This window comes from Apium graveolens, unplaced genomic scaffold (assembly GCF_009905375.1).
Source record: "Apium graveolens cultivar Ventura unplaced genomic scaffold, ASM990537v1 ctg3736, whole genome shotgun sequence".
Classification (NCBI taxonomy): domain Eukaryota; kingdom Viridiplantae; phylum Streptophyta; class Magnoliopsida; order Apiales; family Apiaceae; genus Apium; species Apium graveolens.
The window spans coordinates 1-16,953 of record NW_027418242.1 but is presented as its reverse complement, the minus strand read 5'-3'; the positions used below and the strand labels follow the sequence as shown (position 1 = coordinate 16,953).

Genomic DNA, 16,953 nt, shown 5'->3' with positions numbered 1-16,953 from the left:
GTTTTGGTATGTGGTTCGCTTAGATCCGATTTACGGTTTAGGAGAAATACCGTTTTAAGTAATGGTATTTCGTGAACGAACCCTTACCCCTCGCTTAACTTTGAAACCTTGTTCAAGGCCCTTAAAAGACTAATTGGATTATGAAACAATTATGTAAGGTGGGTTAGGTAGTTAGTAAAGTACTCGCGAAAGAGTTGCCTTAAAATTCGTAACATATAATTTATTAAAATTGGTGGAGCCGAGGGTACGCAAGTGATTAAGGCAAATCGTTAATCGTATAAGCGACTGAAAGCGACCGTTAGGGTATGAGTGAGTTTTGACTAGTTTCTTAAGTGACCGTGGTCTAATTCCGGCTTATGTTGTTGTTCATAGGTTACCGGACCCACTCTAAGCTTAAGTCTTCCCCCGGAACGCTCAGGCAAGTTTTCTACCCGTTATACTGTTGTTGTGATGTAATATATTGATGCATTATCTTGAGATAAGTGCCTGGTTATTATTAGCAAAGTCTTGCGATATATTGGAGCATGTTGATATGATATATATATATATTTATATATGCATGCCTGTTTCTTAATCTTGATATCTTGTTATCGATTCAATTGTTTATAAACTGAATAATACCTATGCTAGAGATAGGCATTATTTGTGTATACCCTTAGTATAGGGGACCCAGAGTTGAACATTTTCCTAAAACCGGGAGGCGAGGTTCCCTAGTATATATTATATAGTTTTCTATAACTATTTATCGAATAAGGTATATTCGATGGTTTTGAATAATAATCAAACTTATTTTCGATTATTCAAATAAATATCGTACTTTCGTATAAGTATATCTTTTGTTATTTTATTATTCGTTTCAAGTATGAGTTTTAAAACTTCTACTTCAATTATTTTTATAAAGATTATTCTTTGTGGGAATATTATTTAAATAATAATATTAAGATATTTTCTAACACCCGGGACTGATTTATTTTATTAAATCATCATTAATCTAAACATTTTTTAAAATGTTTTCGAGTCTTCAAAATGATTTTAAAAGTTAGAGCGGATCCCAAAACTCGAAGGGGATTTAAATACTCGCTTAAAAATATGAGGGATCCGGCTCTGTGGTGTATTTTATATTCGCAACGAGGTTGCGGTTTTGATAAAAGAATTTAATTACTTGCCCAACATTCGGGAAGTAAGTCCATCTAATTGAGTCGGCATAAGCGATAGGCCGGGGTACGGTCTATCAAAGTGTAAATGGCTGGGTGGCAGTCCATCAACGCATAAGAGGCTGGGTGGCGGTCGAGCACAAGGCCCTAGTGCGGCCAGGGTGATGACCGGTGGGGGATTCATTCATCTACTAGTAGAAAATGTTACTTAATTGATATCTTTTCCTGATCAACAAGATATCGGGTTTATGCCAAAGTTTTTCTTCTTTCCAAATTCATTGGGTATTATAATTCTGTTTATACTTTTTATAACATAGGTTTTCAAGGAAAGTATGAGAGATATATATAGGTGTATATATCTATCGGGACTTAATGAAGTATCTCGTAACTTCATTTCTTTTGAATGATATTTCAAAGATTGAACCTATTCAAGTCTTATCTGGTAATCTCATCTATGTGATGAACTTTTGAAACTGATTATACCTTGAACGATGATAGTTCAAGTAGTATTCGGAAAAGATATAAGTATATTGGAGTATCTTGTAACTTCATCTTTTCAACTTATATCTAGTTAATGATTATCTTATGCATGACAAAGATTTTCAGAAAAACGTTGAAACAAGGTTAGATATATGAGATCACCTTACAATGATATATTTTTTTATAGTTATAAACTGGAACTCTGTGTATAATATGCATGGAAGAGGACTTCCAAGATTTTGAAAAGTATATATACATATATATTGAATATTTTGTAACTTGGTCGCGATGGGATATCAAACTTGGTTCATTTCTTCTTGACCAAGACTTTCATGAGTACTATGAGAATGCTCATATATTGTTAATTATTATGCATATTATTTTGATGGGTTTTTTGCTCACCCTTGCTTTCTTCTTTCATCACACAACAACAGATAGATAAGATGAACATGACCAAGCTCCCAATTCGCGAGTGGATAGGAAACGTTCCGCAGTTTCCGGTAGGCGTTGATGTCGCTGTAGCTGAGGTAGGAACTACCAATAGGCTATGATTTCAAATTTTGATGTACCAGACTTATGTATATTTATGAATTATAATAATGGCAAGGAATATGTAAATTTATTCAGAAACCCTTTTGAGGTGTAATGACTTATAATTGTGGAATAAAATGACTTGTGTTATTTTTGGTATTCATCTCTGAGACTATAACTTGTGGTGTGTGTGTATATTGTGGGGTCACAGTAGGCAGTAGTTGAATTTTTTTATTAAGAATTAGATGTTATTAAGGGAAATGGAACTCGTGACAACCCGGACCCCCGACCCCGGATTTTGGGGTGTTACAGTTGGGTTTTACTTCCTCTCCATGAATCTGTGAATGCATGTGTTTGAATCTATGAGTTCTTTGAAACCCTCATTCGGGTTTGGTTCGGGTTCTAAGAATTCCTAGTAGAATTGGTTGGTTTTGCTGTCTTTTATGGAGACCAGAGTGTTCATGCTATCTTTTAAGTGTATTGGTGAGGTTTCGTCGAACCCCCCCCCCCCCAAAATGGGGCATCTCCGAGACCTTACCGCCGCCTGTGATGAGCTCTAGCGAGTAGGTGGTGGACTGTGATGCTTTCCTGAGTCCTAAAATCTATATTACAATTAAATTAGTTAATGCATGTCAAATTGGTCTGAAAAATTCAAAGTATTAAATTTGAAATATTAAGTTTTATTAAGTCGAATTATATATTAAAAGTGATTTTTCAATTTGAGATATGCATGTTGATATATAAGGTGGATTATATGTTAAATTATGGTTGCATGCTTGAGATGTGGTTTTGATTATTGAATTTCGCTTACCAAGACTTAACGTAGGTTCTAAATCAAAACCCTGAATTTGAATCTCGGAATTATAGTTTAGTTTGGTACGATAATTTGTTAATTTGGTATTCGTGAAAGGTTGAGTTATATGTTATGTGTTAAAGTATTAATAAGATATGGATTAATGTTGATGATATATAAATGAGAGCTAAGGCTATAGAAATCGATTGGGTTGTTGTTGATAGTTGTCGAGAAAAAGGGCTATCGTATTTACGAATACATCATGCCCGATTTTCGAAAGAAACTATAGAGTTATATAAGGAATATAGTCAATATGACTGGTCACAAGTACAATATGTCGAATTATGTGGTTATATGATTATTTGCTATATGCAAGGAGTTGAGTTATTTGGTGTTATAAAATGTATAAAGGTTTTAACCTATTATGTGTATGTGTGATATATGTGTATATCTAAGATAAGCGAGTATCGCGATTGGGGTAGAAGAGTTGACGTTCTAAGAAATGTCAGGAAATTGATTTGGTTTCTAATTAGGGTTTGTTTACTGGTTATAGGATGCTTTAGTTATTGTGTTATGATGATATTTATAATTGTTTATATAGTTACTTGCTGAGCTTCTTTGCTCATTTATTTGTGTAATCTAAAAATGGCAGTTAAGCAAGAGGATATCCAAACTTAGGCGCACCGCTCGCAAGAGCGTTGCTGGGGGTCCCTATCGTACCGTGGAATTTCATTTGCCAGATCAGGTAGATGCTGTGTGAGCCAGCGACAAGAGTTAGTGGAAAGTGTAATAGATGAATCAGATACTTTTGGGTTATCTGTCAATTCTAAGTCGGAATCGAATAATTTGGTTTTAATATAAAGGGTTGTAATAATATTATTCTGGTTGGTAGTTGTAATCTTGTCTTATACTTTATCCTGTTTAGATCCTATTAGTTTCGGGTTTATTATATTTCTTCTGTTATTATATGAGTTTATTGGTGTTGTGGTTTCTCATTTCTAACCCCGAGATTGAGGGTGTCACAAGTTGGTATCAGAGCTACAAGATTTAGTCCCTGAGACAAGTTAGGATAAAAGGGTATTATGGGTGATTAAATAATACGAAAGTGTTCAACTCATATAGAATTGAGTTAGACTATTAGGTGTAGACTAAGTAAGTGAATAGGTCAAGATAGTAATTATAGTTAGGGCATTGAGTCAGTTGGAGGTTTTATTTAACCCTAATGCTGTTTCTTGGCTGCTGTTTTATATTTTATCTCAGGACCCTGATAGTAGTTCAGATGATAGTGGTTTTGATTCGACTCCTCTTGCCAGCCCTCCTGGTTCACCAGTGGACTCTTTTCCACCCCCAACTATGGAGCCCTAGTACATTAGTTTAGACTTTGATGAGGATCCGTCTGAGGACAGTGTTGCCTTTATGCCTGTTTCTCCCCTGATACTAGTACCAGATTTCCCAGTGGTTAGGGCAGATTCCCAAGCTCCTATGCCTGAGTCCCCAACCCCTGATTGAGTTCTTGTTGTGCCTGTACCTGCCCATGTTAGTGATGATTTGGCTCGGGACTGTGACTTTGTGTTTGATCGTATATCAGAGTTGAGATCTTTGGTAGATAGGTTGGCCTGAGAGTCTAGGCTGCAGATGTTGGTGCCAGAGCCCGAGTGGCGTGTTCGTATTGAGATGGTGGAGCCAGGTTGTCCGTAGACGGTTAGATGAGGTCTTTCTTACAGTGATGCTGATGCCGAGGCCCGTAGAGTTCATAAGATAGTGCGATGGATGCTTTCTGTGTTGAGAGAGGTTATGGATCGCCATGTTTAGTTGGGTTGTGAGTTTAGATGGGATATTTGGTAGAGCCCGTAGTAGTAGTAGTTGTTGTTGTTTCTTTTCAATGCCGGCAGGCTTTGGGATACTTGGTTAAATGCCGGGTTCCCTTTTATGTTGTATTATAATCTATTTTAGTATCTGTTGTATTGGTAGAAGTTAGGTAGAAGTTAGGGGTAGATAGGGGATATTTTCCAGTTTTTCCTCTATTTAACCCTGCCATGTTATTGTACCTTGTTTCCAGAACTTTGTTTTAACTAACTATCTATCTATGCACCCTTATTTCCTTATCGTTGTTCTTTGAATTTTATCAGTTATTTGTTTAATATGTTTACCAAGCGATCGTATTTAAAACCTTTGTGATAAAAAATCTTATGTCATGTGAGAACCCTAACCGGTGAGCGAATTATGTAGTAATAGGATTGCATGTCCAAATGGGTAAAACTTGAAATCCTAAAGCTATTCCTAAAGAATCATTATTGTTATATATGCCATGCTATCATATTTCTAAATAAATGCTCATCAGGTTTATAAAATGGCCACTTCACCAAATCATCCCTGAAGAAAAAAATGCAACCCCAAAACGAAGATAAAAACCAGGACACCCATATAATTAACCGACTTCTTCAACTCCTACAACAACCCCAGCCTCAAGAGTCGGAAAACTTCAAAAACTTTCAATCTGTCCATCCCCCAGAATTTGTAGGTTTGCCCGATCAGATTAAAGCTAAAAAATGGTTAAGAGAAATGGAGAAAGCATTTGAGCTAGCAGAAGTTAAGGATAAGAAGAAGACGAAGTATGCAAGTTATTATCTTAAGGATGAAGCTAGTATTGGTGGGAATCTACCAAAGTGTTGCAAGAAGGAGAAGCTATTTCTTGGCAGAAGTTTACGAAATTATTCTTAGAAAAGTACCTACCGAGTTATATGCAAGATTAGTTAGAAATGAGGTTTCTGGATTTAAAGCAAGAGAATATGACTGTAGCGGAAATATGAAGTAAAGTTTTCTGAGTTAGCAAGGTTTGTGCCCGAGTACGTGAATACAGAAGCGAAGAAAGCTAAAAGTTTCAACAAGGACTTAAGCCGTGGATTCAGAGTCAAGTGGCTCTTCTCGAGATAAGGACATATGCTACAGCGGTACAGAAGGCGATGATTGTGCAACTAAAAGGGAAAGAGAAGCAACTAAAAGGGAAAGTGAAGGGAAGAAAATGAAGTTTGAAGATTCAAAACCAGACCAAAGAAGCTCTAAGTTTAGAGGATAGTTTGGGAGGAATGTTAGCAATGCTGGACATAAATTCCAGAAGTTTAAGCCTGAAAATTGGAATTAAAAGAATCGTTTCCAGAAAGCCGGACAACCAACAAGGGATAATAGACCCCCGATATAAGAATACAATACTTGTGGAAAAAGACACCCTGGAAGATGTAATAAGCTCAATGTGACATGTTTCAAGTGTAACCAGAAAGGTCATTACTCATCAGAATGCACAAGTGGTGTAGGGAAGTTATTAATGACTTATTTTAAGTGCGGGAAAGTTGGCCATATGGCAAGGAATTTCAAGGAGCCTTTTCAGAAGGCAAATGTTTTAAAGATTGCTGGACCGCCGCCTCTACCAGCACAATCAGTTCAGCAAAGGACACGGACGTTCAACATGACAATGAAAGATGCAATGCAGGATGCAGATGTGGTAGCAGGTACGCTTGCTATAAATTCAGTAGAAGTTAAAACATTAATGGATTCTGGAGATACTAGATCATTTATTTCCGAAAGTGTTGTTGATAGACTAAAGTGCGTTGCGTACCTTTAGAATCTAATTTGATTATATAAGTAGCGAACAAGAAAGAGTTGCTGCCAATAGAATTTGTCCTAGTTGCGATATAGTAAAAGAAGGTCGACATTTTTCTGCTAACTTATACCGTTAATTAGGAGAATTGACGTTATTCTCGAATATGATTGGTTTAGTGAACCACGATGCGCCGATCAATTTAGAAGTAAGAAAGTGAAATTGAGGACCAAGGATGGAATTAAGGTGATATTAAGGAAAGAAGCAAGATCAGAAATTTCTAACAGCAATTCTGATAAGAAGATTGTTACGACAAGGATGCGAAGCTTATTGGATCATGTAAAGGATGTAAAGAAGGAATCCCTCTGGATTGAGGACATTTTGTGGTAAAAAGTTTTTCCGATGTATTTCCCGATGAATTACCTGGATTACCTCGGATCGAGAGATTGAATTCACGATTGATTTGGCTCCTAGAACGGAACCAGTTTCGAAAGCCCCTTATCGAATGACGCCCATTGAAATGAAGGAACTGGCGACAAAATTGCAAGATTGTTAGATAAAAGAGTTTTCGACCGAGTGTGTCCCGGGGTGCACCAGTGCTGTTCGTGAAAGAAGGAAAGATGGAAGTATGAGATTATGTATCGATTATCGCAAACTCAATAAGTTGACTATCAAGAATAAGTACCCTCTACTTGCGAATTGACGATTTGTTAATCAGCTGAAAGGAGCTACATGTTTCTCGAAGATCGATTTAAGATAAGGATATCATCAATTGAATATTAAGGCGGAAGATATACCCAAGATGACTTTTGAACGAGATATGGACATTATGAGTTCTTGGTAATGGCGTTTGGATTGATAAATGTGCCAATTGTTTTTATGGATCTTCTGAATCGACTATTTAAGAATTACTTGGACAAGTTCGTAATAGCATTCATTGACGATATTTTGATTTATTCAAAGACGGAAGTGGAACACATGGAACCTTTGAATATTTCTTTGGAAATTCTGAGGAAAGAGAAGTTGTACACAAAGTTTTCTAAATGTGAATTTTGGTTAAAGGAAGTTCAGTTTCTTGGACACGTAGTCAACAGTGAAGGCATCAAAGTAGATCCTACAAAGATCAAAGCTATTATGAATTGGGAAAGACCAAAGAGTACAACAGAACTAAGAAGTTTTCTAGGATTGGCTAGATATTATCGGCGATTCGTTCAAGATTTTTCTAAGATTGCAGTTCCACTGACTAAGCTGACAAGGAAAAATGAAAAATTTGTTTGGAAAAATAAGTGTGAAGAAAGCTTTCAGGAACTAAAGAAAAGATTAGTTTCAACACCAGTATTGGTTCTACCTGATGAGAAAGGGAGTTTGTGATATATAGCGATGATTCGTATAAAGGATTAGGTTGTGTGTTGATGCACCATGGAAATGTGATAGCTATGCATCACGTCAATTGAAGCTGCATGAGCAGAAATATCCTACGCATGATTTAGAATTAGCAGCGATTATGTTTGCTCTTAAGATTGGAGACACTATCTATACGGAGAAAAGTATGAAATTTATATGGACCACAAGAGATTGAAGTACATCTTTACACAGAAAGAGTTGAATATGAGACAAAGGAGATGGTTGGAATTAATCAAGGACTACGACTGTACGATAAATTATCATTCGGAAAGGCGAATATTGTAGAGGATGCGTTAAGCCGCAAAGAAAGATTGAATGTGTTAACTTCGTCTGCCAAATTGATCAAGAAATTTGAGAAGTTGGAAATAGATACAACTCCCGAGATTAACAAAGGAAGTGATATAAATAATGAAATTTCAGCCAGAGATCCCCGAAAAGATTCGATGTTGTCAGGAACAAGTGATGGATCACGAGAAGGATAAATTGTCAGGAGAAGAGATTAAGGCTCAAAAGAATGATAAAGGAATATAAAGAGTTTGTACGTGTATTTGGATTCCTAATATTACAGAGTTAAGGCACGAGATTCTACACGAAGCGCATAATTCGAGATTTTTGATTCATCCTGGAAGTATGAAAATGTACAAGGATCTGAAAGAGATCTATTGGTGGCCAAACATGAAAAAGGAAATTTCAGAGTGGATAAGCAAGTGCTATACGTGTCAAAGAGTAAAGGCAAAACACCAGCGACCGAGTGGATTGCTTCAACCACTAGACATACCTGAATGGAAGTGGGAGGATATTACGATGGATTTCATGGTAGGATTACCAATGACCAAGGCTAATCATGATGCGATTTGGGTGATTATTGAACGACTGACAAAGTCAGCGCATTTTTTTCCAATCAACGAAAGATTTTATTTAGAACGGTTAGTTAAGTTGTATCTAGACGAAATCGTAGACGAAATCGTAATGCATCATGGAGTACGGTATCTATCGTGTCTGATAGAGATCCAAGATTTAACTCAAGATTTTGATGACAATTTCATGATCATTTGGGTACAAAGTTAAAAATGAGCACCGCGTATCATCCGCATACAGACGAACAAAGTGAAAGAACTATTTAGACGATTGAAGATATGTTGAGAACCTGTGCGTTGGATTTCAAGGAAAATTGGGATGGCCATTTTTCCCTGATAAATTTTTCATACAACAACAATTATCACGCAAGTATTAGAATGCTGCCTTATGAAGCATTGAATGGAAGAAAATGTAGATCCCTTACATATTGGGATGAAGTTGGCGAGCGCAAGGTGTTAGTCCCAAAACTAGTTCAACAAATGAAGGAAAAAGTGGAAGTGATTCGTAAAAGGCTGATAGCTGCTCAAGATCGACAAAGGAAATATGCAGACCAAAATCGAAAGGATATGGTATTCGCACCCGGAGACAAAGTGTTGATAAGGATATCTCCATGGAAAGGCTTATCCAGATTTGGAAAGAAAGGAAAGCCGAGTCCCATATATATTGGACCATTCGAAGTGTTAAAGAAAGTCAGAAAAGTAGCATACGAGTTAGCGTTACCTCCGCAAAGGCAACAACTCCATAACTTATTCCACATATCTCTTTTAAAAAAGTACAATGCATATGTTAGTCACGTAATTGAGTTGGAACCCGTGGAAATTCAGCAAGACTTGTCCTATGTAGAACAACCCGTTCAGATCTTAGATCGGAAAGTAAAAGCGCTTCGAAATAAGATTGTACCATTATTTAGAATTTTTTGGAGAAATCCTAAGGTCGAGAAATCAACTTGGGAATTAGAAAGTGAAATGCGTGAGAAATAGCCCAATTTGTTTGTTTAAGTTAGATTCTGAGAACATAATCCTTTTCAGGGGGTAGATTGTAACGACTGGGATTTTCGCGATGTATTTATATGAATAAAATATAGTTTTGTGATATAATTGTGGACTATATGGATTTGTGTGTGAATAAATATAAAGTTATATAATTTGTGGCTTATGTGTAATTTCCATATAATAGTGAAAGGGAACGCAAGATGTCTCGTTCCAGTTTTATGAGTCAGCTGAAGACATAAGCTATGTTTTGTCGGGCCGTCAGGTAGAACGGGACCCGTTATCTGAAAGAAGGATTTAAAGAAAAAAGGATTCAAAATAAGATAATTTGTGGATTGTGTTGAGTTATGGTATTAATGTGTAATCCGTGTACCTATGATTTATTGGATTCATATTTGAAAAGAGTTATACTGTTATTTGAATATAGTAATTATTACTCGCGTAATCAGCTATTAAAAAGGGGAATGATGTGCTAAGGTGTACAAATATGGAATGTGTTTGATGTTATTGTATGAATATATGTTATTTTAAATATACAAGTGTGAATATGTGATTTACGAGTTTTTAAATATTTTTCAAAATGATTTATCTTGTAAAAATAAGGATTTATTGATCCTATATATTTTTATAAAATTATTAAAATATGATCAATGTGCGAAATTTGTTTTATTATCTGTGGAATAGTCCTAGACACTTTTAAAAAATGGTAGTTGTATTTATTTTGATATTTTGGTATTTTAAAATGATTTTTCAGAGTTTATTTTTATTATCTGTGAGTTATATGTAAAATCCATAGAAATTAAACCGTTCGCTAAAATATTATTCTAAAATTATCCAAGGATAAATATTTTCATAAAATTTATTTTAAAAATGAGTATTGCAATTAAATCCATGTTTTCTATTTATTTAACAATTTATGATTCAATTTTCTTTTAGAATATTCAAAAATCAGAAAATAGAATAAAAGTAAAAAGGGCAAAGGACATTTCTGCCTCTGCCCTTTTCTATAAAGAGCAGACTCCCTTTTTTTTCCAGGTGGAACCATTTCTCTTTCTCGGTCTCTTTCATTTCTCTCCCTCGCTCGGTATCTTCTCTCCTCCTTTTCTCTCTTGTTTTTCATCCTTTGTTGAATCCGAGACCACTTGTGTGTTGGTGTAATAACCCCAATTTTGGAAAATTTTGAAACCCTGATAAATAGTAACTCTTTGCTGATGATGCTGATTAAGGAAAATTATTAGACCACGCTATATAGGAGTACTGTTATGGAAATTCTAAGATCGTATTGGTACTTCATAAAGTAAATGAGTGTATGTAAATGTCGTTAGAATTCGAATCCGGACACTTTGATTTTTCCCCGAAAATCCATCAGATACCGAAAGAATTGAGTATAAGGTAACATGATTAAAATGATTTAAATTCAAGGATAATAAGGGAGGATCACAATCATAAAATGAATATAAAATATTGAGAAAGGTTTAGGGAAACCCAAGTAATAAGATCTCGGATATGATCCCTCAAACGACGAACGAAAACGAAAGTTAAGCGAACCGTATAACAGATAAGCGGTAATTAGCCAAGTAATTAAGCACTAATCAAGTAAATAGCACAAGATGAAATCATCAAGCCTTAGAGAATTGACATGTGGCAAGTTGATGACATAAGGAAGGTGATGTAAGCATGGTTAATAGATATTTGTGCAAGTTGACAAGTAACCAAGCTAAACACCACACAAATCACCAAAACAAATCAAAGAAGCTTTTCCATTTTCTCCATTTCCTCATTTTGCTGTGGGCCAAAATAATACCAGCAACTTCAAACTGCCATATCTCCTTCTATACTCATTCAAATATTATGTTCTATAGCTCGTTGAAAAGGTATTGAGATGACCTACAACTCTTGTTCACAAGTCTCGTCCAAATAATCATGGTAACACCCTCATTCTTACAGTTCTTTAAATCGGACTAATTGTAACTCCAAAAGTTCTAACTCATTTCTTGAACTCCTTTGCAAGTTTGAACATGATAAACATAGATCAAGGCTCTCTTAAGGATTACAATATCTTGTAAGTGGTTTAAGGATCTAAGAAAGGTATAAACTTCATCTAGCTTTGAGTTTATGATTCCATTAAGTTTTATTGAAGCATTGTTAGTATTAAGGCTTGATCTTTGATTATAAGTAGTTTTGGTGGATTTGTATTGGTTTTGAATATTGGGTCTTTGATTGGTTGGATAAATTGGTAAAACTTGGAGTTGGGGACTGAGTTTGTAGTATGATGGTTGAATATTGTTGTGTTGATGGTTGTGAGTGAATTGATGAGGATTTAGAGTGGTAATTATTTTGGGAATCTTGTAAACATAGCCGTCATAATTCCCGTTTTCCTTAGACTATTTTTGCATGAATCTTGGCCCAGAGAACTCACTGTAAGATTCTGACCTTTGCCGTTTTTAGCTAGATCATGTCGTAAACTTTCGTTTTGGTATGTGGTTCGCTTAGATCCGATTTACGGTTTAGGAGAAATACCGTTTTAAGTAATGGTATTTCGTGAACGAACCCTTACCCCTCGCTTAACTTTGAAACCTTGTTCAAGGCCCTTAAAAGACTAATTGGATTATGAAACAATTATGTAAGGTGGGTTAGGTAGTTAGTAAAGTACTCGCGAAAGAGTTGCCTTAAAATTCGTAATATATAATTTATTAAAATTGGTGGAGCCGAGGGTACGCAAGTGATTAAGGCAAATCGTTAATCGTGTAAGTGACTGAAAGCGACCGTTAGGGTATGAGTGAGTTTTGACTAGTTTCTTAAGTGACCGTGGTCTAATTCCGGCTTATGTTGTTGTTCATAGGTTACCGGACCCACTCTAAGCTTAAGTCTTCCCCCGGAACGCTCAGGCAAGTTTTCTACCCGTTATACTGTTGTTGTGATGTAATATATTGATGCATTATCTTGAGATAAGTGCCTGGTTATTATTAGCAAAGTCTTGCGATATATTGGAGCATGTTGATATGATATATAATATATTTATATATGCATGCCTGTTTCTTAATCTTGATATCTTGTTATCGATTCAATTGTTTATAAACTGAATAATACCTATGCTAGAGATAGGCATTTTGTGTATACCCTTAGTATAGGGGACCCAGAGTTGAACATTTTCCTAAAACCGGGAGGCGAGGTTCCCTAGTATATATATATATGTTTTCTATAACTATTTATCGAATAAGGTATATTCGATGGTTTTGAATAATAATCAAACTTATTTTCGATTATTCAAATAAATATCGTACCTTTTGTTATTTTATTATTCGTTTCAAGTATGAGTTTTAAAACTTCTACTTCAATTATTTTTATAAAGATTATTCTTTGTGGGAATATTATTTAAATAATATTAAGATATTTTCTAACACCCGGGACTGATTTATTTTATTAAATCATCATTAATCTAAACATTTTTTAAAATGTTTTCGAGTCTTCAAAATGATTTTAAAAGTTAGAGCGGATCCCAAAACTCGAAGGGGATTTAAATACTCGCTTAAAAATATGAGGGATCCGGCTCTGTGGTGTATTTTATATTCGCAACGAGGTTGCGGTTTTGATAAAAGAATTTAATTACTTGCCCAACGTTCGGGAAGTAAGTCCATCTAATTGAGTCGGCATAAGCGATAGGCCGGGGTACGGTCTATCAAAGTGTAAATGGCTGGGTGGCAGTCCATCAACGCATAAGAGGCTGGGTGGCGGTGAGCACAAGGCCCTAGTGCGGCCAGGGTGATGACCGGTGGGGGATTCATTCATCTACTAGTAGAAAATGTTACTTAATTGATATCTTTTCCTGATCAACAAGATATCGGGTTTATGCCAAAGTTTTTCTTCTTTCCAAATTCATTGGGTATTATAATTCTGTTTATACTTTTTATAACATAGGTTTTCAAGGAAAGTATGAGAGATATATATAGGTGTATATATCTATCGGGACTTAATGAAGTATCTCGTAACTTCATTTCTTTTGAATGATATTTCAAAGATTGAACCTATTCAAGTCTTATCTGGTAATCTCATCTATGATGAACTTTTGAAACTGATTATACCTTGAACGTGATAGTTCAAGTAGTATTCGGAAAAGATATAAGTATATTGGAGTATCTTGTAACTTCATCTTTTCAACTTATATCTAGTTAATGATTATCTTATGCATGACAAAGATTTTCAGAAAAACGTTGAAACAAGGTTAGATATATGAGATCACCTTACAATGATATATTTTTTTATAGTTATAAACTGGAACTCTGTGTATAATATGCATGGAAGAGGACTTCCAAGATTTTGAAAAGTATATATATATATATTGAATATTTTGTAACTTGGTCGCGATGGGATATCAAACTTGGTTCATTTCTTCTTGACCAAGACTTTCATGAGTACTATGAGAATGCTCATATATTGTTAATTATTATGCATATTTTGATGGGTTTTTTGCTCACCCTTGCTTTCTTCTTTCATCACACAACAACAGATAGATAAGATGAACATGACCAAGCTCCCAATTCGCGAGTGAATAGGAAACGTTCCGCAGTTTCCGGTAGGCGTTGATGTCGCTGTAGCTGAGGTAGGAACTACCAATAGGCTATGATTTCAAATTTTGATATACCAGACTTATGTATATTTATGAATTATAATAATGGCAAGGAATATGTAAATTTATTCAGAAACCCTTTTGAGGTGTAATGACTTATAATTGTGGAATAAAATGACTTGTGTTATTTTTGGTATTCATCTCTGAGACTATAACTTGTGGTGTGTGTGTATATTGTGGGGTCACAGTAGGCAGTAGTTGATTTTTTTATTAAGAATTAGATGTTATTAAGGGAAATGGAACTCGTGACAACCCGGACCCCCGACCCCGGATTTTGGGGTGTTACAGTTGGGTTTTACTTCCTCTCCATGAATCTGTGAATGCATGTGTTTGAATCTATGAGTTCTTTGAAACCCTCATTCGGGTTTGGTTCGGGTTCTAAGAATTCCTAGTAGAATTGGTTGGTTTTGCTGTCTTTTATGGAGACCAGAGTGTTCATGCTATCTTTTAAGTGTATTGGTGAGGTTTCGTCGAACCCCCCCCCCCCAAAATGGGGCATCTCCGAGACCTTACCGCCGCCTGTGATGAGCTCTAGCGAGTAGGTGGTGGACTGTGATGCTTTCCTGAGTCCTAAAATCTATATTACAATTAAATTAGTTAATGCATGTCAAATTGGTCTGAAAAAAAAGTATTAAATTTGAAATATTAAGTTTTATTAAGTCGAATTATATATTAAAAGTGATTTTTCAATTTGAGATATGCATGTTATATAAGGTGGATTATATGTTAAATTATGGTTGCATGCTTGAGATGTGGTTTTGATTATTGAATTTCGCTTACCAAGACTTAACGTAGGTTCTAAATCAAAACCCTGAATTTGAATCTCGGAATTATAGTTTAGTTTGGTACGATAATTTGTTAATTTGGTATTCGTGAAAGGTTGAGTTATATGTTATGTGTTAAAGTATTAATAAGATATGGATTAATGTTGATGATATATAAATGAGAGCTAAGGCTATAGAAATCGATTGGGTTGTTGTTGATAGTTGTCGAGAAAAAGGGCTATCGTATTTACGAATACATCATGCCCGATTTTCGAAAGAAACTATAGAGTTATATAAGGAATATAGTCAATATGACTGGTCACAAGTACAATATGTCGAATTATGTGGTTATATGATTATTTGCTATATGCAAGGAGTTGAGTTATTTGGTGTTATAAAATGTATAAAGGTTTTAACCTATTATGTGTATGTGTGATATATGTGTATATCTAAGATAAGCGAGTATCGCGATTGGGGTAGAAGAGTTGACGTTCTAAGAAATGTCAGGAAATTGATTTGGTTTCTAATTAGGGTTTGTTTACTGGTTATAGGATGCTTTAGTTATTGTGTTATGATGATATTTATAATTGTTTATATAGTTACTTGCTGAGCTTCTTTGCTCATTTATTTGTGTAATCTAAAAATGGCAGTTAAGCAAGAGGATATCCAAACTTAGGCGCACCGCTCGCAAGAGCGTTGCTGGGGGTCCCTATCGTACCGTGGAATTTCATTTGCCAGATCAGGTAGAGCTGTGTGAGCCAGCGACAAGAGTTAGTGGAAAGTGTAATAGATGAATCAGATACTTTTGGGTTATCTGTCAATTCTAAGTCGGAATCGAATAATTTGGTTTTAATATAAAGGGTTATAATAATATTATTCTGGTTGGTAGTTGTAATCTTGTCTTATACTTTATCCTGTTTAGATCCTATTAGTTTCGGGTTTATTATATTTCTTCTGTTATTATATGAGTTTATTGGTTTGTGGTTTCTCATTTCTAACCCCGAGATTGAGGGTGTCACAAGTTGGTATCAGAGCTACAAGATTTAGTCCCTGAGACAAGTTAGGATAAAAGGGTATTATGGGTGATTAAATAATACGAAAGTGTTCAACTCATATAGAATTGAGTTAGACTATTAGGTGTAGACTAAGTAAGTGAATAGGTCAAGATAGTAATTATAGTTAGGGCATTGAGTCAGTTGGAGGTTTTATTTAACCCTAATGCTGTTCTTGGCTGCTGTTTTATTTTATCTCAGGACCCTGATAGTAGTTCAGATGATAGTGGTTTTGATTCGACTCCTCTTGCCAGCCCTCCTGGTTCACCAGTGGACTCTTTTCCACCCCCAACTATGGAGCCCTAGTACATTAGTTTAGACTTTGATGAGGATCCGTCTGAGGACAGTGTTGCCTTTATGCCTGTTTCTCCCTTGATACTAGTACCAGATTTCCCAGTGGTTAGGGCAGATTCCCAAGCTCCTATGCCTGAGTCCCAACCCCTGATTGAGTTCTTGTTGTGCCTGTACCTGCCCATGTTAGTGATGATTTGGCTCGGGACTGTGACTTTGTGTTTGATCGTATATCAGAGTTGAGATCTTTGGTAGATAGGTTGGCCTGAGAGTCTAGGCTGCAGATGTTGGTGCCAGAGCCCGAGTGGCGTGTTCGTATTGAGATGGTGGAGCCAAGGTGTCCGTAGACGGTTAGATGAGTCTTTCTTACAGTGATGTGATGCCGAGGCCCGTAGAGTTCAAGATAGTGCGATGG

The 16,953-nt window shown here is 35.7% G+C and overlaps 1 protein-coding gene across 1 annotated transcript; it reads left to right on the top strand.

Annotated features, from left to right (window-relative positions):
• The first annotated feature begins 7,396 nt into the window (after positions 1-7,396).
• Positions 7,397-7,924, top strand: LOC141701324 (putative mitochondrial protein AtMg00860). Its single transcript, XM_074505003.1, has one exon. The coding sequence runs from the start codon at positions 7,397-7,399 to the stop codon at positions 7,922-7,924; it is 528 nt and encodes a 175-aa protein (XP_074361104.1).
• The last annotated feature ends 9,029 nt before the right edge of the window (positions 7,925-16,953 follow it).

Coding starts and splice junctions, on each gene's coding strand:
- LOC141701324 (XM_074505003.1), top strand. CDS start 7,397: ATGGCGTTTGGATTGATAAATGTGCCAATTGTTTTTATGGATCTTCTG.